Genomic DNA, 24,930 nt, shown 5'->3' with positions numbered 1-24,930 from the left:
AATCAATTGAGTGACAGCATTCAGTAGGATTTTCAGAAAGAGGGACTCTTACTGGGCAGGGCTGAAATCACTGTGTCTCTTACAGATCAAGCCAGTTTTTGCTGGGCAGTACTAAGGATGAAAAGTCATTCCCAGGGCAGAAGAAGGAGAGGTAGGAAACTTACTTCTCCATTTCAGAAAAGAAATATAGATCATTGATCACAAAGTTGACAGTGATAATCCTGTGGCCAAATATACGGCGCTTAATAAGGGTTGTTTCTCCATCCTCTTGGTCTGCACTCTGGACGTCTGCAGTGGGTGGAGTTGAATGTCCCGATGTGCTGTGTGGTGAGGTGAAATCTGAGAGAGAAAGAAGAGGGAAATACAATCTTGTTTATCAAGTCACTCTTATCCTCAACCTGGGCATTAACAAACACGAAGAGAGGAGACCGTCCATCTACCCTATTGGCCTATTGAAATAGTCACTTTCTGCCATTGAGCTCAACCTTTTACTTGGACTTGAAGGATTGTTGAAAAAGCCATCAACTCAGATAGCATGACACACACATACAGCATAAGTCATCTGAGCACTGAAGGTGCTTATCTAATACAAATATAATCACACTATAGTTACGCTAACACCTAAGGTTTCTACTGAGACTGTGAAAATGGAACGTGCAGATATGACCTTCCAAATGGAGTGTGTAGCACCAATGATGCTTACTCAAGTTTTATCAGGAAGTAGTTTTGGAGCAAATGAGGAAAGCAGCACAAAGCGAAAGTCTAAACATCAAGAGAAAAGAAGTTTATTAAGGAAACCAAGGGTAGAAAGCTAGAGTAAAGGAGAGCACAAGAGGCTCTAGAAGATATGGATTGTGTGTCAGAAAAATAAAATGTTTCTTTTAGAAAGTTTCTTGACTAGATTATATCCAAAGAAATCTATTCATAGGGATTCAGGTCTGAGAAAAGAACAGGTTTGGGCTGGATCTGACAAATAGACCCTGGTTAATTATCTGGCTGGGTTTCAGAAAAATGTCTAATCTGGCTGTAGAATTTACCATTCTTCCTGTAAATCCTTTATTCTGGAGTGCTGTTCAGGATTTACTCAAGTGGGTGTGGTGCTCCCTATGGTGTAGGTAGGATTCCTTTTGGTGCAGGGTTGTATGCAGAATGGGAGGGTAGGCCAGGCGTGGTGGCTCGCCTATAATCCCAGCACTTTGGGAGGCCGAGGGGGGCAGATCACGAGGTCAGGAGTTCGAGACCATTGTTGCCAACATGGTGAAACCCTGTCTCTACTAAAAATACAAAAAAAAAAAAAAAAAAAGAATTAGCCTGGTGTGGTGGTGCTTGCCTGTAATCCCAACTACTCGGGAGGCTGAGGCAGGAGAATTGCTTGAATCCTGGAGGTGGAGGTTGCAGTGAGCCTGGTGTCACTGCATTCCAGCCTGGTGACAGAGTGAGACTCCATCTCAAAAACAAAACAAAACAAAACAGAATGGGAGGGTAACTACAAGATTCCATAAATACCTCACACTTGTTAAGTCTCAGACGCTGTGCCAGACCCTAGGGTTGCCATATCGAATAAGACATAAGGTCCCTCTCCTACTGTCTTTCAATCTTTCTCTCTTAGACTTAAGTTTAAAGGGAATAAAAGTCTAGATAATAGCCGAAATTGATATGATGGTTAGGGATTCTAGGAAAATAGGGTGATAAATTCACCCAATTAGCCTGGAAGCCATTGGATGCTTGTAAACTGGCTTTGGTGGTAGAAGGGGAGACCTGATTTTATTATTCACTGATTTCAATAGTAAATATTTTCACCATAATACATTTTAAGCTACTGACGTTGATTAGGTAGCTCACAAAATTTCAGAATATTTAACAGCTGGCTCTCACTGTCCAGTCTGAGCAGCTCCAACTCATTACTACCTGGGAGTCATATTTGACTTCTTCCTTTTTCCACATCCAATTAGTCACCAAATACTATTGAGTCTGCTTTCTAAATATATTTCAAATGTATCTACTATTGGTCTTTCTTGCAGTGACATTTGTTCATAGCATTATCATCTTTCACTTGTTGCAAAAACCACCTAAGTGTTCTTGGGGTCAGGACTAGGGTCAGGACCTACTAAGGTGAGGGAGGTGCCTAGGACACATTTTAAGGAAGCATTCACTATCAAAGTGGTACAAGTGTGGAGCTGGCATGCGTATGAGCCTGACGGTCAGTGCCTCCTTAATTTTTGTGTGTTATATGCCTTTCTTGCCTCACCCTAGTTCCAGCCCTGACTGTGCTTCCTACTCTTAATTTTGCTTTTGTGTAGAATATTCCCTACATTATAGTCAGGATGATCATTCTAACTTGGCTACTGTTACTGATCCATTGAAACTTTTTTTTTTTTTTTCCGGAGGGAGTCTTGCTCTGTCGCCCAGGCTGGAGTGCAGTTGCGTGATCTCAGCTCTCGGACTGCAACCTCCACCTTTTGGTTCAAGCAATTCTCCTGTCTCAGCCACCTGAGTAGCTGGGATTACAGGTGCACACCACCATGCCTGGCTAATTTTTGTATTTTTGGTAGAGACAGGGTTTCACCATATTGGTCAGGCTGGTCTCGAACTCCTGACCTCTGGCGATACACCCACCTTGGCCTCCCAAAGTACTGGGATTACAGGTGTGAGCCACCATGCCCAGCCTGCTGAAACTTTTTTTATTAGAATGCTCACTTTTGTCTAAGATAGAGTACTAAGAAATTCTCCCTCCAGAAACAATTTTTAAAAGTCAGGCAAAATATATTGAAACAGTTTTTAAGACACTATCAGAGAATTAAGGACAGTGATCACTGAGATTTAGAAAAATGAGTGAGCTCTACTCTTGCCCCACATTACCACCTTGAGGTAGGATCCATTCCATAGTGAGGGAGGGAAAACCCAGACCAAGTTCAGTGAACTCTCTAAATTGAGGAGATGATCCTGAGAGTCCAGTGAGAACAATGTGTCTAGAATTTACAAGACAGAGTTCAAAGAGGAGAGGGAGAAACTGGAAATCTGCGGAGGTTCCCTCGAGTACTCAGCAGAGTGCTGACCAGCTCAAGATATGAGGAAACCACCCAAAGCTTGAGGGTAGGGGGATCTGAAAGCATTAAAGAACGGTCCTTGATGCTCACACAGAACCGGAATTAGTGCCTGCTTCCACCAGGAGACTAGAAAAACTCAGAATTTATGAGGAACTTGGTAGAATACCCAGGAAGGTTTTACCTCAGTAGTGGAGAATAACTAGCCACACAAATAACATGGCTCTCAATTCACTTAACCAATCATAAAAGGAAGACCCAAAAGAATAAAACTATTTTTGAGTAACTTAACTGCATCTCACAACAAAGTTCAGGCATATTTTATAGGAATATAAAAACATCCAACACCTGAAAAGATAAAATTTACAATGTCTGGAAACCTATTTTAAGGTTCTTATACTATAGGCTGAATATCCTTTATCTGAAATGCTTGGGATCAGAAGTGTTTCAGATTTTGGATTTTTGGAATATCTGCACATACACAGTGAGACTTTTTGGGGATGGGACTCAAATCTAAACATGAAATTTATGTTTGAATACTCCTTATACATATAGCCTGAAGGTTATTGCATTTATCCCTTGGGGACACTGCATAAATTGTGTATTGTGCCCCTCCCTGCATTTTGACTACAACCTGTTACATGAGGTTAGGTGCAAAATTTTCTATTTGTGGTGTCATATCAGTACTCAAAAAGTTTTGGATTTTGGAGTATTTTGGATTTTGGATCTTCAAAAGACTACTTAAAAAATGAAAAAGCAAGCCATCACCTAAGAGAAAATAATTTCAAAATATGTCCCTCAAAGAATATATCCAGATTATATAAAGAATTCTTACAACTCAATAATAACACAACAGAGTTTTTTTTTTAAATGGGCAAGAGATATAGACAGACACTTCACAAAAAAATGCACCATATGTATGGCAATTTATATGTTTTGGCTGTATCTTCACCCAAATCTCACCTTAAATTCCTATGTGTTGTGGGAGGGGCCCAGTGGGAGGTAATTGAATCATGGGGGCAGGTCTTTCCCGTGCTGTTCTCAAGATAGTGAATAAGTCTCATGAGATCTGATGGTTTTAAAAGGGGGAGCTTCCCTGCACAAGCTGTCTCTTTGCCTGCTGCCATCCATATAAGATGTGCCTTTGCTCCTCCTTGCCTTCCTCCATGATTGTGAGGCCTCCCTAGCTACATGGAACTGTGAGTTCATTAAAACCTCTTTTTCTTCCCTGTGTTGGGTATGTCTTTACCAACAGTGTGAAAATGGACTAATACAGCAAGCAAGCACATGAACACATACTCAACATCATTAGTCATAACAAAATAAAAATTAAACTAAAACAAGATACCATTACATACCCTCTAGAATGGCTAATATTACAAAGACAGATAATACCAAAGGTTAGTGAGGATGGGGAACAATGGAAACTTTCCTACATTGGCGGTGAAGATGCAAAAGTGGTACAATCACTTTGGAAAACAGTTTGCAATTTCTTATAAAGTTAACATATACTTACCACATAACTCAGCACTTCCTCTTTTAGATATTTACCCAAAAGAAATAATATATATCCACACAAATACTTGTATTTGAATATTCATAGCAGTGTAATTCATAATAGCACCAAAGTGGAATCAACCCAAGTATGTAACAGTTGGTGAATGCATAAACAAATTATGCTATGGTACAATGGTATACTACCCAGCAATAAAAAGGAGTGAGCTACTGATATATGCAATAGCATAGACAAATCCCAAAAGCATCATGCTTTGTAAAAGAAGCTGGTCACAAAAGACTATTGCATGCATGCAGTACTTACTGCATGATTCCATTTATATTAAATTCTTTAAAAGACTAAGCTGTAGTGATAGAAAGCAGGTCAGTTGTTGCCAGAGCAGAGAGCAGTAGTGGAAGGGGGAGGGTGTTGTTTGAAAAGATGCATAAAGGAATTTCTTGTGGTGAAGCAAGTATTCTGTATCATGATTGCAAAGGTAGTTACATTAATCAAATTGTACAATTAAGATTAGTGAATTTTACTGTATAAAAAGTGTAGCTTAAAAAGTGATTCTAAAAAGTAATTTAAAAATAAATGGGAAGAAAAAACAAAGCAGCAAGAATGCATAACTCTCGAGAATTTTTGTTCAAAAGGGAAACAGACAAATGTGCCAGATAATTGGAGGGGAATGTAGAATCAGGGAGAAATTATTAATTTTTAGTTGAAAGGTACTATGCCATATTTGGTGCTGATTGAATAATCCAGTAGAAAAAAATAAAAATGATGCAGGAGAATATGCAAAAATGACTGGATGAATGCCCTTGAGTAGATGAGGGCCTGGATGCTTCCTTAAGAGCAAGATCAGGCAGTCTATTCAGTGACCAGAGCATGTGAATGCAGGGGAGGCAGACAGGTGATTCAGTGGAGGGAAGCTGTAAAACTCTTCTGATTGTTTCTGTTTTCTCAGATACTAAACACACACACACTCTGGCCTAAGAAAATCAGTGAGATTAAAAATGCAGTGGAAGTTCCAATGGGAATCATAGTTTGTTTGAGGCAGGAAATTATAGAAAGAGTATGAGAACACATGTATGCTTTAGAAGGCAACAGTAAAATAAACGCTCGTGTTGAAGATAGGGGTTGCATCAAGATAGGAGTGCAGCGGTGTGATCTAAGCTCACTGCAACCTCTGCCTCCTGGATTCAAGTGATTCTCCTGTGATGGGTAAAGGGGGAGTTCTATTGAAGAGGGGCATCAGGTGTCATCTGAGTCATGCCATTTTCTATTTCTTGGTTTGGATGATGGGTATTCAGCTGTTCATACAGTCACTTATAAGTATCCTACATTTTAAATAAAATAACTTAGACCAGTGGCAGGCTGAGTGTCATAAGCTCTTCCCTGCATCTAAGGGGAACTGGAAGTCGGGTAGACTTCCTATTGAATTGGATAAGTACAGGTCTTGGGTTCTAACATAATATTGGGGAAGGGAGGAGTCAAAGAATGATGAAACAGGACTTCCTACCAGTCTGGGGCATGAGGGCTTGAGCTGGTTTATTTAAGAAAAGAAACAAAAGTGTTAGAACTATTCTTTTTGTTTTTTGTTTTTTTGAGATGGAGTCTCGCTCTATCACCCAGACTGGAGTGCAGTGGCATCCCAGGTACCTGGAATTACAGGCACACACCACCACGCTCAGCTAATTTTTGTATTTTAGTAGAGATGGGGTTTTATCATGTTAACGAGGCTGGTCTCAAACTCCTGACCTTAAATGATTCACCCACCTTGGCCTCCCAAAGTGCTGGGATTACAGGCATAAGCCACTGTGCCCAGCCTGCTAGAACTATTCTTAAAGCCAAAATGTTTGGTTTTGAAGCAGTTCATAAAATACATATGCAAACATTTTTCAAATTAAAATAAGTAACATTAAAATACCAATAGAAAAATAGACAAAGGGCATAAACAGTTCAAAAAAGAATGCAAGTGACCAGTAAACAAAGATGCTCAACTACTAAAGTAATATAAATAAGAATAGAATATCTGGCCCATTATTTTTCATTTACCAGGTTGGCAGTTTTTAAAAATGTATAACATACTGTGTTGATGAGAATGTGAGGAACCAGACACTAGTTTATATGGTTGGCAAGAGTTTAAATTAGTGCAATGTTTTTGGAGGGCCAAAATTTAACTGTTTTTAACCATTTACCCATCACCCCCATTTTAAGGAATTTATTTCATAGAAATGCACAATTGCAAAATATGTATGTTTTGCAGCATTGTTTAAGCGAAAGTTGGAACAACTCACATGTCATCAAGAGAGCCATGATTTGTCACTGTCAATCTTTCAAGTCTCATCTCAAGCACTTTCCCCATCTCATGAATCTCTAGTCCAACTGGCCTGATGGTAGTTTCTGAATTGCACCATCCTTTTTTATTTTATGATTTTGAGCATACCTAGAAATCACTCTCCTCCCATCCATCTACCTAACTTGGTCATTCCTGAAAACTCAACTTTATGTCATTTTCTGGGAAAAATTTTCTCTGGCCCTTCTGCCTTGACTAAATAGAGTCTCCCTGCAATTATCATTGTGATCATTCATCACAATTATATAATAATAGCAATAACACTAGCTAACCCTCTTACAGCATGCACTATTGCCAAGCACAGTTCTAATAACCCTGTGAAATAGAAACAATTCCCATTCCTATTGTACAGACAAGAAAATAGAGGTACAAGGTGACTTTCTCAAGGTCCTTCAGCTAGAAAATGGCAAATTCAAATCCAGGCACTCTGGCTCCAGCCTCTGTGGCTTGCATTTTCTGTTTGAAATCTGTAGGTGCACAGGGCAGACCCTCTGCTGCAGGCTCACTACTGTTCACTACTGTATCTCCAGCATCTGGCAAACTGCCTGCCACGTAGTGGATTCTCCAAAAGTGTGTTAAATGAAGGAATTAGTGAAGCAGTTGAATTAATCCATATAATGGACACTTTATGGCGGTCAAAAACAAGGCAGATATACGTGTACTGACAAAATGATGTCCATGATACATTGTTGAGCAAAAAAAAAAAAAAAAAAAAAGTGAGTTACAAATCAGATATATGGCATCAATTTTGTGGGAAAAGTAAATATTAAGATACATATAGAGAAAAATAATTAGGAGGCAGGTTCACAAGTTTTAACAATGTCATCTCTGGAGGGATGTTCACTTCTATACTATATATTCCTGTAATTTTTATTACCTCTTTATTAATAGCATGTATTAATTTTATAAGCAGAAACATTTTGAAAATAATTTTTAAAGAGCAAATTCAAAAACATAAGTCAGTTATTTTGTAAAATGTGAGATTTTGCAGTGTCTTAGGTTAGTGATTTCCTATCCTTGCTGGCTCCTAAGCAGAGGCCTCTGGGCTTGCACCCTCTCTAGGCAGGCCTGGGCTTGGCTTTGCACACAGGACCTGGGTTTTTTTGCTAGACTCCAGGCTGCTACAGGCATGACACAAAGCAATAAGCTTCTTATGTGGGCTGACCCTGATGGCTAAAATATCAACAGGGAGTGGGGTAAATACAGAAATGACTTACTTTCCTTGCTATTTTGCATTTCCTGGTGAAGATAGTCTTCAAATTCCTGGCGCTTACTAGGATTCGACATAAATCTGCGGTACTTGCAAAAGCTCCTGATAAAGCTGATCATCCTCAGCCAGCCTTTCTTCTGGGGAAAGAAAGAGGAGTATAGCATGTCCCTTAGTATAGCTGCTGTTCTCTGAGAGTCTACTGTATGCCAAAGCTTGGCGTTCATTACATTGTATAATCTGCCTCAAATTAAGTAGCTGGTAGGTGAAAGATTCTAGCTTCAACAGTCATGGCTGGAGCCATTTGTTCATGCTCCTTCTACCACAGCCTTTCAACAGTGACGATGTGAGATGCTGTGATTGGGAGAGGGGGCATAAGAGCTAAAAACTGGAAGAAAAAGAGGACAGAAATAAAGAACCAAAGGCTCAGGCAAATTTTGAAACATTGAAGGAATAAGGAAATGACCATTACTAAGCATTTAAAAAAGAAAATATAATTACTTGTACCCACTCATATACCTCCTCTCTCTCTCTCTCTCTCTCCCTCACACACACACACACACACACACACACACACACAAATGAATTTTGTAAGTTTCTTCATCTGTTTCTAAATAGGTACCCAGGAACCACTGTACATTTTATTTGTTCTTCAAGAAATTGATACCTAGAGCCAGAAAGACTCTTGTTGGTTAACTAGTTCAGTTGTCTCAGTCTGCAGGGAGGGAAACAACATAAGCATGGCTTTAGACAGAAAGCAGTGAAGTACAAAAAGCACTGAATTTGGGATCAAAAAGTGCTTTGAGTCTTGAGTCTGGAGCTTAGCTTCTCAGAACCTAATTGTGTAATTTGTGTCAAGTTACTTAACCTGTGTCTCAGTGTCTCCATGTGTAAGATAGAAACAGTAGCCTTCAGGGTTGCAGTGAGACTTAGTGGTTATCTATGTAAACCCCAATGCAGTGCTTGGCAAAGAGTAGGCATTCAGTACATGTTGGTTTCCTTTCATCTTATTCTCTAAGAACAACTGGAAGTCCTGAAATTAAACCAAGTGCACTGGTTCTGGGTAAAGTATTCTTTTTAGTAGTCTATATGACCATTCATGGTGCCCTGACATGGAGTTTATTCATATTTGGAGAAAACACAGAGGAGAGAGGCAAGAGCAATACATTTTCATCCCTGGAGCATTGGATCAATGGGCTTAGACATTATTTTCCGAGTTATCTTAGAATGATCTTTGGAGTCAGACAGAGCTGGGCTAAAATTCTTGCGATGCTGACCAGCTCTAAAACACAGTGAGCAAGTGATTCTCTAAGGGGACATGTATTTTCTTTCTTTTTTTTTGTTCTCAAACCACATAGAGACTTTCCTGAGTAACATTCCTGTTTACTCTTTCTTCCTTTTTTCTGTCCTCCCATAGGAGAAAGAATGAGCTAGATAGTTTCAAAGAAGGAAATAGTGCACTTTGTTCTCAGCACTTTGCATTCTCTCTCTAGTTTGCCTGTCTGCAGGACACTTGTTTTAAGCTCGGCTTTTGATATACAGTAAGAGATTCACCCTGGTAAGCTGAGGTCTAAGTTGTTCCGTTAGACCAGTGACTGGGTTTGTAAGTTTAACTTGGATGCAGAGGACCAGCAAAACCTCTTTGCTTCACTGCCAATCCACGTCCTCCACACTAACTTTCAACTAGAAGAACTCCATGTGTCCAGTCCCTGTACCTATTACTCAGTTGATTCTAATCACAGGTAGAGAAGAGAGGAACTTCCTTAAATTCCTAGTATACCAATTTCTCTGAGTCTCGGATTCCTCCTTTGCAAAATGGGGATTTAAAAACCTACCCCCAAGACAATGATTTTCTTGTGTCCAATGTCTTGTTCCACTTTCTTCTGCACTAACCTGGGATTCCTGTAGGTAAGTTGACACTGTCTTTGAGGGTTTCCTAGATGAAGTTTGTACTTCACTTTGTACTTCCACCTCTTGAGGGCGAGGTGGGAACAGGTCTTGATATTCTTTAAACCTGCCAGAAGGAGATCAGGACTATCAAACAGGACAAAAAACTTGGCACATAAAAAATAACAGTCCAGGCAAACCTACCACAGCTTCTGGAGGAAGTCTCAGTGGTAATTGGGGAATGATGAAATACTAAAAAATTCTCTTCTTACTATATCAGACCTTTGTTAGTGTCAGCCTAACCTTCCTGATCAACACTATTGTTTTTTAATGCAAATAAACAGAAACGTGTGTGTGTGTGTGTGTGTGTGTGTGTGTGTGTATAGGTAGGAGAGTTCAAGATAAGTTTGACTTTTTATTTTGTAGAGAGGCTCTGGCAATGAGCTATGAAAATGGATTATGAAACCCTTGATGAATATGGCTTTCAGAAGCCAAGGAGCAACTTCAGAAAGAATCCTTTCTTTCATTGAGTATACTTACCACTTTTCTTCTATAGATTTCATAATATGTCCCTGGAGCTCTAACAATTTGGTCATGGTGACATGACGCATGTGAGCAATTTCTTTGATAATAGGGGCATCACACTGCAGCATTTCTTCTAGAAAATGCAAGAGAGAAAAGAAGCCGTAATCCTGGTCTACCATTTCTGAGATAGCTGGTCGTTTTCTTATCTTGAGTCTTACAACACCCATTCTCAATCTGGCTAAACTCTGAGTCCTCCACAGTTTGTTAAAAAATCTCCAAAGCATATTTGAAATGTGATGTACAAACCCATTTATAAACCAAATTCTTTTCCTCGTTTGGTTTTATTCAAATTTCAAAGATGCGTGCTTAAGAGGAAAGAAATTTTTAAAGGACTTATTTCTGCAGCTGGTTTGAAAATTTGTATTTAGAGAGAAAGCAGAAGAGGAAAGGATTACAGTTAAATTGCTGGGCAGATGGGGAATCCAAGATTTCAGGTAAGTATTGTGAGGGTAATATGGTTCTCCAGGTATTCAGAGACTGTTGTGTTCATTGATGAGACTTGAAAATAATCAAGGATAGGATCTGGACACTCTTCCTCTTCTAGCTCATTCAGAATATTGTACGGAACTCAACATCCTGAGATTCAACAAAGAATGCTTGTGAATAAATATTTGTTAATATGACCTATTTTTCTATATTCATAAAAATTTATTTCCTTATCTTGGTTTACTAAAAGCAAAAAACAAACATACAAAAATACCATCTGCGACAAAATAGGGGGCTCTATCTTCATTGCAACTTCAGCTCTTGGCCAGCAAGACTATCCTCCCATCTTAGGAAACAAAATAAGACACAACTTCTGAAACAAAGATTTTTCAGGCACACAGTTCTCCTTCCCAGTACAACTGTCTTCACAGTTCATGGGTGGCAGACACGCCACTTTGCAGACAGCTAACTTTTGCTTTTTGTATCTAACTTTACCCTAGTTGGTTTAATGGTCAAATGACTTGAATTTGAATTCAAGTTCTACGAAGTGTACAAGCTAGTTAACCTCTCTGTGTTTCCCTTTCTTCACTAGTCAAGTGGAGATGCCTGTCCTTATATTTCAGGGATTAAATAAAATTCTGGTTTTAGAATTAAATAAAATTAAATGAGAGGATACATGTGAAAGTATCTTGCTCTTGGCTTCTTTTACTAGTGATATGATTTGACTCTGTGTCTCCACCTAAATCTCACCTTGAATTGTAATAATTCCCACATGTCAAGGGCAGGACCAGGGGGAGATAATTGAATCATGGGGGTGGTTTCCCCCATGCTCTTCTCGTGATAGTGGGTGAGTTCTCATGACATATGATGGTTTTATAAGGGCTTCCCCCTTCCCTGGGCACTCATTCTCTCTCTTGCCACCCTGTGAAGAGGTGCCCTCCACCATGACCGAAAGTTTGCTGAGGCCTCCCCAGCCATGTGGAACTGTGAGTCAATTAAACCTCTTCTTTATAAATGACCAGTCTCAGGCATTTCTTCATAGCAGTGTGAGAATGGACTAATACAGTAAATTGGTACTGGGAGGTGAGCTGTACCCTGCAAAGCCACAGGGGCGGAGCTGCCCAAGGCTGTGGAAGCCCACTTGTTGTATCAGTGTGACCTGGATGTGAGACAAGAAGTCAAAGGAAATCATTTTGGAACTTTAAGGTTTGATGACTGCCCTACTGGATTTCAGACCTGCATGGGGACTGAGCCCCTTTGTTTGGGCCAATTTATCCCATTTGGAATGGGTGTCTTAATGCAATGCCTGTTATCTCCATTATATCTAGGAAGTAACTAACTTGCTTTTGATTTTACAGGGTCATAGGCAGAAGGGACTTGTCTTATCTCAGATGAGACTTTGGACTTGGACTTTTGGGTTGGTGCTGGAATGAATTAACACTTTGAGGGAATGTGGGAAGGGCACGATTGTGTTTTGAAATGTGAGGGCATGAGATTTGGGAGGGGCCGGGGTGGAGTGATATCATTTGGCTCTATGTCCCCACCCAAATGTCACCTCGAATTGTAATAATCCCCATGTGTCAAGGGCAGGACCAGGTGAAGATAATTGAATGATGGGGGTGGTTTCCCCTATGCTGTTCTAGTGTTAGTGCGTTTTCAAGAGATCTGATAGTTCTACAAGGGGCTTCCTCCTTCATTTGGCACTCATTTTCCCTCTTGCCACACTGTGAAGAGGTGCCTTCTACCATGATTGTAAGTTTCCTGAGGCCTCCCCAGCCATGTGGAACTGTGAGTCAATCAAACCTCTTTTCTTTATAAATTACCATTCTCAGGTATTTCTTCACAGCAATGTGAGGACAGACTAATACAACTCGTATTAAGACTTTGGATTTATTATTACTGTTCTCTGCTTTTGCCCTCCCTCTTAATCTTTGTCTCAATACTGCCCCATGTGGCTGTCACTCTGTACTGCTGTCTCTGGGGGCTCACATAAGACAGGCTATTTCCCAGGCTCTTCTCCTAAGACACAGAAGGGAGAAGGAAAACAGGATCAGAAGAGGACGCATACCAGGAAAGAGGTGGCCATGGAAGAAAGTCTTGATTACTTTTTCTATGAGAGACTTGCAAGTCTTTTCATTGGTCTCTATACGGATCTTCTGTACAGCTATCAGGAATTGCAATGGGCTTCCAGCCTTCCGTTCTTCAAGGAACTCCCTGAAGAACTCCAAGTGCTGTGTATTTAAGAGTACTTCTGCCAAGTTTCTGAAAAACAAGAAATCATCTTTGGTAGAGAGAAAGGAATGATAACTATGGATTCTGTCTCAATTAGAAAATGGGGAAGTGCATTGCCCAGGCTGTAGGGCCTTCGGCCATGTGTGAAGAGCACTGTGGATGAATTGGTTAAATCTGTCCGTTTCTTTGGTGATAAACTTGAACTTTTATGTACCCTTTCTAAGTTTGGTCCAATATCTTCCTTCTCAATGGAAGATGGAGGAAAATATTTTAATGGGTACAATTTTTTCACGGGGATTCTCTTTTTACATTATGGATTCAAAACAACTCCTAATTGGCACTTATTTCTGTGAGGCAAGGCATGATTAGAAGTTTTTGATTAATGTTTCTAAATTTCCTTTGCTGGTTTCTTCTTTCACTGCTCCTTGAATAAAGGTGCCCCTAATGTTTCATCCTCAGTCCTCTATTCTTTTGCCTTATGATTTTTCCTGAGTAATCTGTGCCTCCTCTGTGGTTTCAATGTTTATTGATAGGAGGAAGTGATTTCAAATTTTATTGATGTGGCGAAACTATATCTCCAGTTCCCATGTTCTCCACTTTTAAATTTGAACTGCCCATAAAACCTCATCTTTATGTCATAGTTATTATTTAAACCTCTCTCTACACACACACACATCTTGACCAACTTGCTCTTCCTTTATATACCTATTTCATTAAGTGTGATGTTAACCATAGATGTTTAATAGATGCCCTTTATCAGGATGAGATAATTCCCTTCTATTCTAATCTTATTGAGAGTTTTGAAAATCACAAATATGTGCTGGATTTTGTAAAAGGCTTTTTTTTCTGCATCAGTTGAGATAATCATGTGAATTTCTCCCCCTTGTATCATTAATATGGTATATTAACTGTTTTTTGCATTCCTTGTATTCCTAGGATAAATTCCACTTGGTAACCCAGGCTGGAGTACAGTGACATGAACACAGCTCACTGCGGCCTTGACCTCCCAGGCTCAAGTGATCCCCCCACCTCAGCCTCCAAGTAGCTGTGACTACAGGTGTGCACCATCATGCCCAGCTAATAATGTTTGTATTTTTTTTTTGTAGAGATGGAGTTTCAGTATGTTGCCCAGGCTTGTGTTAAACTCCTGAGCTCAAGCAATTTGCCCAGCTTGGCTTCTCATAGTGCTGAGATTAGAGGCACGAGCCACCAAGCCTGGCCACTGATCTCTTTTATGTATTGCTGGATTTCATTTGCAAATATTGTATTGAAGGTTTTTGTATCTAGAAACTAGAGGGAGTATTGGTCTGTGGTTTTCTTTTCTTACTATGTCTTTGGTCTGGCTTTGGGATCAGGATAATACTGGCCTCAAAGAATAAGGAATAAGGTGGCATGTGTTTCTTCTTTCTCTGTTTCCTCAAAGAGGTCATGGAATATTGACATTACTTATCCTTTAAATATTTCATATAATTCTGCAGTGAAGCTGTCTCTGTCTGGGTGTTTCTATGTGAGAAAATTTTAAATTACTAATTTGATTCTTTTCTTATTATAGATTTATTCACATTTTCTACTTTTCCTTGAAAAGTAGCTAGCTTACTTCAGAATTTACTTCATAAATTCTAGAAATTTATGTATTGTATCTAAGTTGTCTAATTTGTTTCTCGCATTTCCTTACAATCATATTGATTTCTGCAGGGCAGTAATTATATGCTCTTTAAATCTGGATGTTGATTATCTGTGTCATCTTATTTCCCTTGGTCAGTATATCTTACAATTTAACAATTGTATTGCTCTCTACAAAAAACTAACTTATTTGCCCAGATTTTCTATGTTTTTCTCTTTTTTATCTATACATTAATAGTTATTATTTATTTCCTTTGAGTTTAGTTTGAATATATAATCTCACTACCTTTGGTATCGTTTCTGATGTGAAATAAACATTAATCTTGCTGTAGTTCCCTTGAATATGATACATCCTTTTTCTCCTGCAGCACTCAAGATTTTTCTCTCTTTATCTTTCAACAGTTCGATTATGATGTGTCTTTGTGTGGATCTCTATGATTCTTCTGTCAACTTAAATCTGTTATTGATTGCCTCTAGTACATTTTTCATTTCAGTTATGTACTTTTCAACGCTAGATTCTTTGTTGTATTTTATAATTTCTATCTCATTATTGATATTCTCTATTTGATGAATCATTGCCAGAATATCTTCCTTTCATTCTTTTTTTTTTTGAAACAGAGCCTAGCTCTGTTGCCCAGGCTGTAGTGCAGTGGTGTGATCTAGACTCACTGCAACCTCTGCCTCCAGGTTTCAAGCGATTTTTCTGCCTCAGCCTCTTGGGTAGCTGATACTACAGGTGCGTACCACCACGCCTGGCTAATTCTTGTATTTTTAGTAGAGATGAGCATATTGGCCAGGCTGGTCTTGAACTCCTGACCTCATGATCCACCTTCCTCGGCCTCCTAAAGTGCTAGGATTACAGGTGTGAGCCGCTGTGCCCAGCCTTCCTTTAATTCTTTAGACATGGTTTTCTTTAGTTTGTTGAACCTATTGCTTGGAAGTCTTTGGTCCAACATCTGAATCGCCCTAGAGAGAGTTTCCATTGACTGCCTTTATTCTCCCTGTGGATGGGGCATACTTTCCTGGGATTTTTCTTAGTGTGTGTGTCTTATAATTTTTTGTATAAAGTTGAATTTGGGATAATATATTATCACAACTCTGGATTCTGAATTTACACCCCACCCCTCATCCACCAAAGATTGCTGCTGTTGATGGTTTTGTTTGCTTTCTTTATATTTTGTTTTCTGTTAAATGTCTTATGTGGGCTAGCTCTGTAGAGTATATTTCCCCTGAAGTGTGTGGCTACTAAAGTGTCTGCTCAGTTGTTTCTCGTTTTAATTCATATTTTTCTTTTTATACTAGTTTTCAGTGCCTCATGATCAGCCAGTGATAAATAGATAATTGGGCTTCTCTTCGGTCTGTCTGGAGCATCTGCACAGCATTTGCACAGTCCCTTGGGAATACCTTGCTCCCAGAGTTTCCTTTTACACTTTTGGCTGTTTTACCTCTTGCCCAACTAGTATCACTGCCTTAAGTGGGTGTGAGAGTGGTCTCCTAGTTGTTTGCCACAGGATTGCTATTGGTTTTGCTGGTCATCGGCTTTTTTGTGGAGCTCCAAACCGTATCAGTTTCTTCTGCTGGCAGCAAGATGGCTGGTACTCATGGCTGTCCAGCTTGTCAGTCATGCGGGTGATTACAAGTAAAATGCCACAGATGACACCGTTCTTACTGAGGTCTGGTCGTTTTCTTGGATAAACAGTTTTTGATTTGTTACATGCCTTCAGTTAATTGACAGAGTTCTGAAATTCTTTTTGACAGGTTTTCCCAGGGTTGCTTTTATGGAGTGACCACTTACAAAGTTCTTGCTCTTCCATTCCAGAAATCTGAATCTCTTCCTTCATTGTTTTGTACATCTGCATTTTCCCTTCCATTTCGCTTCCACGGTTTACTCAGATCTTTATTGTTTGCCTGAATGACTGCAAAGACTTTCAAACTATTATCTCTGCCTTAAACCTCTGGATGTCTGACTCCTTATATTCTCATTTCTGTCAGAGTAATATTTTAGAAATCTATATAACAGATACTTCCGCCACCCACTGCTCCAACAAACCCCAGAGAATCCTCACTGCCATTTAAACAATGCAAGTTCCTTAATAATCTACCCAAGACCTTTCTCTAATTATTTGGTCTCAATCTGGCTTTTTAATTTTATGTTTTATGTCCCTTCACCACATCCACTCTGTACTTCAACATCATTGGACTATTTTTAAGTCTTTGAATATTACGTTTATATTCATGAGTTTATAGCTTTGTGTTGCATCTTCACCTTTGAGTAGGGTTTATCCCTACCCACAAAATATTCCAATTTCTTTGCAATTGAATTTATACATGCAGTTCTGGGCATCTTCTGATATTCTAACTTTTCCCAATCCTCACTCGAAATTTCTCTCTCCTTTCACTGTACTTCCATGCTAATCAGCTAATATTTTATCACAACATTTTAAGGTCAGCCTTGCATTTTCTTTAGTTACCTAATTAGATTAAGGACAAGGACTATGTCTTATTTTTGTATCATTAGAATTCACAGAGTGTCTAGAATACAGTATATGATCAATAGCCATTTACTTGTTGAATAAGAGATAGGGACAAGGTTTAAGAGGATTGCAACTCTGATATCCCTGAGCTATTCTGCTTGGTCTTAACTGAAGTCACGAAACTAGACTATATGACCCTGATATGCCTTCTAGAACTTAATTTTCTTACAGATACATGATTTAAGACTTCTGTGGTATTCATGCTTAACTAAATTGGAAAATAAATATTTCTATAGACATAATGGAGAGCAGTGACTACGACGAACTGGAAAAGCAAAAGGGACAAATGATCGAACCTCAGAGAATAATTTCAGTTGCTTAAAGGGAGCAAGATCTATTTAGAGTGCTTAGAAGAGACAAAAGACTTATCATCCTCAATGAATATCATCAGTAAATGAAAACATTCTTGTCTGGGTACAAATGCCTATAATCTCAGCACTTTGGAAGGCAGAGATGGGAGGATCACTGGAGCCCAGGAGTTTGAGACCAACCTAGACAACATGGAAAGATCCAGTCTCTACCAAAAAAAAAAAAAAAAAAAAAAAAAAAAAAAGCCAGGCATGGCAGCATGCACTTGTAGTCCCAGATAATCAAGAGGCTGAAGTGGGTAGATCACTTGAGCCCAGGGAGGTTGAGAGGCTGAAGTGGGTAGATCACTTGAGCCCAGGGAGGTTGAGGCTGCAGTGAGCTGTAATCGAGCCACTGCACTCCAGCTGGGACAAAAAAAAGTGAGATCCTGTCTCAAGAAAATAAATTAATTAAAAAAAAAATTTTTGTGGGAGTTTTTTTCTATGCAAAATATTCTGTGGACATTTTGATTAACATATCTATATGTTCTTCTATATCCTCATCATCTAGAAGAGGGCCTTTCATATAGTTAGCCATTATAGATAGATAGTAGAAAATAACTGAATAAACAGAAACACATGAGTAACTGAATGCTATGACCTACAAGAAAATTATAGTCAAGTCAAGAAGTTGGAAAACATACCTAAAAAGTAAAGATCAGTGGAAAGTAGTACATGTAAGTGCTTGATATCGTACTTCAGACATTTAGGGTTTCAGACGAGAAGGAAGTTACAGCAAACATAATATTTGGAGAACTTTTTATGTATAGGTGGCACTTATGCTAAGGTACATGGAAACAAAGGTTGGTGGGCACTCCTGAAAGAAGAGGCCACAGGGTCTTTGCCTAGTTGTGGGACCTTACCAGAGGCCGATTCTCAGATTTATTGTAAGTGGAGAGAGACAAGAAGTAAGAAACCATTTAGGAGGCTACTACAGCAGTACATAATCCAGAAAACACAAATAGGCAAAGAAACACAAAGATGTTTATTGTGGTACTATTTATAGCAGTTAAAAAATTACAGACAATGTAAAGTCTATATAAGTTATACCACACTCAGGGAAGGAGGTAGATCAGCACATACTGGCATGAGATGTCTATGATAGTTTAACTTAAAAAAGTTATTGTATAATATATATGTAGCATAGTGCTAATTTTAGAAAATAAATGATTTAAACTATGAAGAGTGTCTGTGCCTATATGTATTGTATGTGGAAAAGGGTCTGAAAACCTACACATAGAAAGATAAGGTCAGTATTAGACACGTTGAGATTTTTCAGAAACCTGTGCCTGAAGATGTTGCTGCAGCCAGGTTCTGTATCTTACCTGGGTCTCATTGCTGGTTTCCTTACACTAGTTTTTTTGAGGAAGGACATTTTCCTGTTTGAGTGTGAAATTCTCTTTTGTTTCTTGATAATTTCCATTGCAAAATCTAAAAAAAAAATCACTAAGTTGGAGAACACTATATTATAAGCAAAGAAAAGGGAAAAAGTAGCAAAAACATTTTTTGGACATTAAGTTCATGTAAAAAAAAAAAACCCACTCTCCCCACAAGCTGCCATCTCAGGTCATCCGTGTTAAGAACAGACTTAGGGATGACTGACACCCCTGACATGAACATCAGTCCAGGTTATGTTATCTAAGTATGTTGGCCTTTAGGTCTAATGCCCACCTTCCTCAGAGAGATTGCCTCTGTCCCCGTTACATTAGTTAACATCAAATGTCAGGCCTCCTTCAATCAGCTGCTTTTACTAGACCAAATTCCACATGACATTCCATCTTCCTTGACACTTCTATTGTCCTATCCTAAATTTTTCCATGTGTTCCCTGGAATTCCTGCTTTGCAAAAAGCAAACTTTCACAGATTCTTGACTTCTTCTTTAAGAGTTCGCTCCATCTTCTTGTTCTAATAAAAAACATTTTCTTTCCCAAGGACACTGCTTCCCCATGTAAGCTTCTCAAATGATACTCTAGTACACTATACAAGTTCAGAATGGGTGTCTGGTTCCCTATTGCCATTTAGAAATCATTATTGCCTGTAATATATCAAAACATCATTATTGTCTGGCATAGTAGCTCATGCCTATAATCCCAGCACTTTGGGAAGCCAAAGTGGGAGGATCACTTGAGGCCAGGAGATTAAAAACAGTCTTGACAACACATTGAGATCCCATCTCTACAAAAAAAAAATTAAAATTAACTGGGTGTGGTGGTATGCACCTGTGGATCTAGCTACTTGGAAGGCTGAGGTGAGATCAGTTGAGCTTAGGAGTTTGAGGCTACAGTGAGCTATGATCACACCATTGCATTGTAGCCTGGGCAACAGAGCAAGACTCTGTCTATAAAAATAATTTTAAATAATAAAAACAAATAAAACATTATTATTGAAGAACAATAGATTTCATGAATCTCCATATTATAAGAGCCCTTTGAGGTTAATGTTGTAGAAGAAAACATAAACATAAACTATGAACTCATCAAGGGCAGAGATGGTGTATTACTCATCTGACTTACAGCAATTAGAACATGACCTAGTTATATAGTCAATGTTTTAAAATGTTTTTTAAATACAATATTCCCATACAGGAAATTTTTGTGTAGTTTGGCAATACTTTTTCAGAAAGCAATAAAAAAGTATGAAAAGAAATTGGATCTAAACAAATGCAACTGAGTAAGAAAAAATAAAATATAGACTATGGAAGATCAGGTATAAAAATAAAATATGGACTATGGAAGATCAGATATAAAATAAAAAACCAAACCAAAACAAAAACCCTCCCAATACAAAAGACCTAGAAATACTGGATGAAAATAATATACTTTCAAAGTGAAAATAAATGTATAAAAATTAAGACAAAACAAAATCAATATATAGGGATTAGAAACAAAGAGGATGCTAAAAACCAGGAATGTCAGTTTATAACAGAACTTCAGCCACCCTAGAGGCATTTGCAGTGTTAAAGTCACAAAGGGACACAAGACAAAGCCATAGGGCTTTAGAAAATGGGCAAAACACTGGGCATTGCTTTTATTCTTAAGACATATGACAATTATGTAAACAAATTGCTACTGGGGAATTTAGCAGAGGTTTTTGGCAGATTCTCAGGGGAGAAGGGGGTAAAAATTACAAAACAGCAAAGGAGACGAGGCCCTGATAAACACCCCAAGCTTTCAACTGGGACTCCAAAGAGGAAAGGAAACAAGAAATAGCTGATCATCAAAGGGAATGAGATCTAGCTTTGAAATAACTTAATCCCTGAGTAAATTAAAGTTATCTGGATGCTACTAGTTTAGTGTATGTTGGAAGTAAAAATCCTCTCTGGAGGAATATAACTTCATCCAGAGGTTCAAATTGGCTCTACAAATTTTCACCAATGATGTTCATAAATCAATCAGAAATTACAAGATATTTTAAAAGACTTCACTAAAAATCAAAGGGGGAAATGGCATTTGAAATAAGCAAAGAAAATTCAAACATGAACTTTAAAGTGACTATTAAAATAGTTCAAGTAATTATGACACAAAGGAAAATATCAAAACAGACAATATTATAAAAAAAGGAATTCTAGAAATAAGAAGTTTAATGATTATAATTTTAAAAAGTAATACCTAGTAGATGAGTTAAATGACAAATTATACACAACTAAAGAGAAAATTGTTGAACTAGGAGTTAGATACAAAGGACATAACCAGACTGAAACATACAGAGGGGGGAAAATAAAAAATACAGAAAAAAGTATATGAAATATAGTTAAAATGTGAAAAATATGTGTAATAAAATTATCAGAAGAGATAGAATGGAGCAGTAAAATACGTAAAGAGATAGTAATAAAAAATTCCCTAAACTGACAAAGGATATCTAGTCCAGAAGTTCCAAAGCTACAAGCAGCCTAAAACCTGAGGCATACTATAGTAAGGTTATAGAAAAGCAAAGGCAAAGATAAAATGTGAGGTGGGTGAAAAAACAAGGGGAAAAAAGAGAACGATTTTCTTCTACTAAGCAATGTCAATGCAAATGGACAGGTGACTCCTCAAAGTGAACTAAGGAAGCCAACAGACAATCAGATAACATTTTCAAAGTATTAATAGAAAAGAACTCCAAGAAGAATTCTATATCCAGAAACAATATTCTTCAGAAATAAAAGCAAAATAAAGACATTTTTCAGATGAACATTAAAGGAAATACCAAATGGCATTCTTTAGACATAAAAAAATTCTAGATGGCAGCTTGGGGAGCAAAAATCAATGAAAAAGAAAGAAAAAGGTAAATATGTGAGTTAGCCTAAACAAATATTGAATCATAAAACAATAATACATTTTCAGTAGGAATACTGGTTTACATTGAAGTTTAATGTGTCAAGGATGCATTTGGAAATCTATATGGTAAACACTAAAAGAAGAAGAAAACACTAAAAGAAGAGAAAAAATATAGAAATTATTGACCTACCCCCCATCTTAATCTAAAAGAAAAACAAAAGCAAAGGAAAAGAAACATAGAACAGAAGGGACAAATAAAAAATAGTAACATAGAGTACCAAAATGACAGCATGGAAGGATGCTGGCTTCATTCCCCACCCACCACAACCCAGAAAACCAAAAACAAATGTACAACTCTGAGGTTATTGCCAGAAATATCCTGGAACTCAACTATAATATGAGACACTTCCCAGGGATACAGAGAAGTGAAAAAAAACTCTGAGCAGATGTTAAGAGAATTGGACTTCCACATCTGAGATACCCCTCCCTGCATTCTGCCCAGCACCAAGTGCATGGAAAAATTTCCGCCAACTTGCTGTTTCTACAATGGAAAAAGTGATATTGTGGTTTTAAAACAGCTTCTCCACTATCCTGGGATTCCTGGCAGGGGAAGCATCTTCATGGGAAAAATTAAGTGAAATTTGTTTTTGAGGACAGGCAAAGGGAGTAGGTGGGACTACCATACCCAGTTCTGGAAACTCTGCTCTATAAACCAGTCAAAGGAGACATCAGATCAGAGTGATTGTTCAGCAACACCACACTCTAGGAGGTTTGTCCCACAGGTCCCATGGGCAGAAACCCCTAGCTAGCCTTCCCACATTGCCAGGATCCCTTTGGGATCGCCTCCATTTGGGTAAAGCAGTGCTCCCATCCTTTACTAGAACAGGCAATTCTTAGGTTAAGGTGCCACCTAGAGCTGAAAAGGAGGCAGTGACCTAGCAGACCAGCTTGGGCAACATGGTGAGACATCAACTCTATTAAAAAAAATTTAGCTGGGTATAGTGCTGCTTGCCTGTAGTCCCAGTTACTTGGGAGGCAGAGGCAGGAGGACCACTTGAGCTCAGGAAGTTGAGTCTGCAGTGAGCCATGTTTGCACGACTGCACTCCAGTCTGGGTGACAGAGCAAAACTCTGTATCAAAACAAACGACAACAACAAAACTCTAAGCAAATATATTCAATAGAAAACAAAACAAGCCAGACAGAGAAGAGTGAAATAAATAATCCTTTAATGCAAAGACACATATGTAGACCCACAAGAAACAAGAGCAAACAGAACCACAATCTTCCCAAACGGACCAAAATAAGGAACCTGAAACTAACACTAAGGAGACAGTGATTTGTCAGCTCTCTGACCAAGAATTCAAAATAGTAGTTTTAAGGAAACTCAGTGATCTCCAAGATAACACAGAAAAAAAATTCATAAATCCACTGAAGAAATTTAACAGAGAAGTTGAAATAATAAAGAAATTAAAGAGAAATCTTCGAACTTAGAAATATATTTGCTGAACTGAAAAATTCATTAGAGGCTCTCAACAGCAAAGTGGATCAAGGAGAGGAAAGAACCAGTGAGCTCGAAGTCAGTCTATTTTAAAATACACAGTCAGAGGAAAAAAAAGAAAAAAAAATGTAAAAATCAACAAAGGTTGCCTACAAGATATAGAAAGTTATCTTAAAAGAGAAAATTGAATTACTGGTGTTTGAGAGGGAATTGAGCAAGAGCAAGGGATAGAAAATGTATTCAAAAAACAGTAATAATAGAAAACTTTCCAAAACTCAAGAAAGAGATAAATATCCAGGTACAGGAAGGTCAGAGAACACCTGACCCAAATAAGACTACCCCAAGGACTATAATAATCAAACACCCCAAAATCAAGGACAAAGAGAGAAATACTAAAATACAGAAATAGAAAAGAAGCAAATAGCATACAAAGGACTTCCAGTTCATCTAGTAACAGACTCCTCAATGGAAATCATGTAGTCCAGGAGGGAGTTGAACAACACTTTCAGAGTGCTGAAAGAAAAACACTGCCATGCAAGAATATTGTATCCAGAAAAGTTATCCTTTAAATGTAAAGAAGAGGTCAAGTCTTCCCTAGACAGACAAAAGCTGAGAGAATTCACCAACACTAGACTCCTTTTACAAGAAGTGCTAAGGGGAATTATTTGATCTGAAAGAAAAAAACACTAACATGAAGAAAAACTTAAAAAGCAAACAAATAAAAAAATTTGAAGGTATGAAACCCACTGATAAAATTAAGTACACAGACAAACCCAGAATACTCTAATACTGTAATTATGATGTTCAACCCACTCATAACTTAGTATGAAGCCTAAAGGACAAAGCTATCAAAAATGATAATAGCTACAGAAACTGTTAAAACGTAAGCAATATGTAAATTAAGATAGCTGAAATCAAAATCTGAGAGGGATAAAGTGTAAAAGCTTTTAAAAAATATTTTCCTTATTTTTATTCTTTTCTTTATCATCTAAGATAGATTAAGGTCTTCATAAAATAACATATCTATAAGGTGTTTTTTTGTAAGCCATATGGTAACCAGAATACAAAATCTATAATATATTCACTAAAAATGAAATGCAACAAATTAAAGCATAATACAAGAGAAAATCACTTCACCACAAAGAAAGATAGCAAGAAAGGAAGAAAGGAGTTATAAAACCACCAGAAAATAAGCAACAAAATGGCAATAGTAAGTCCTTACTTACTGATCATAACACTGAATGTAATTGAACTCAATCCTGCAATTAAAAGGTGTAGAGTGGCTAAGTGGATAAAGAGACAAAACCCAACTATATGCTACCTACAAGAAATTCACTTCACCCATACAGATGATAGGGACAGGAGATGGAGACCGGAAATACTGGGTAGAAGAGGACAGTTTCCCAGCAAAGGCCCCACTCCCAAGCCTGGAAACC

General features: G+C 38.1%; 1 protein-coding gene across 6 annotated transcripts in view; it reads right to left on the bottom strand.

The window, feature by feature from the left end:
* Positions 1-24,930, bottom strand: part of RGSL1 (regulator of G protein signaling like 1) — a 144,448-nt gene that overhangs the window by 15,011 nt on the left and 104,507 nt on the right. For 5 of the 6 annotated variants that reach the window (XR_010340481.1, XM_064370852.1, XM_064370856.1 and 2 more), the window contains 6 exons: positions 19,065-19,170; positions 13,072-13,265; positions 10,533-10,650; positions 9,999-10,119; positions 8,116-8,245; positions 165-339 (listed from right to left, as the gene is read on the bottom strand). Coding sequence is in view for 5 of the 6 variants with exons in the window: in XM_064370852.1 (XP_064226922.1) it covers positions 165-339; positions 8,116-8,245; positions 9,999-10,119; positions 10,533-10,650; positions 13,072-13,265; positions 19,065-19,170 (844 nt within the window). In the remaining variant the exon portion in view is untranslated. The remainder of the gene's footprint in view (positions 1-164; positions 340-8,115; positions 8,246-9,998; positions 10,120-10,532; positions 10,651-13,071; positions 13,266-19,064; positions 19,171-24,930) is intronic. The other variant, XM_064370854.1, reaches the window with a different exon arrangement.

The sequence above is a fragment of the Aotus nancymaae genome, unplaced genomic scaffold (assembly GCF_030222135.1).
Source record: "Aotus nancymaae isolate 86718 unplaced genomic scaffold, 86718_ANA_hifiasm-v0.15.2.pri h1tg000108l, whole genome shotgun sequence".
NCBI lineage: Eukaryota > Metazoa > Chordata > Mammalia > Primates > Aotidae > Aotus > Aotus nancymaae.
This window is presented reverse-complemented; position numbering and strand designations above follow the sequence as displayed.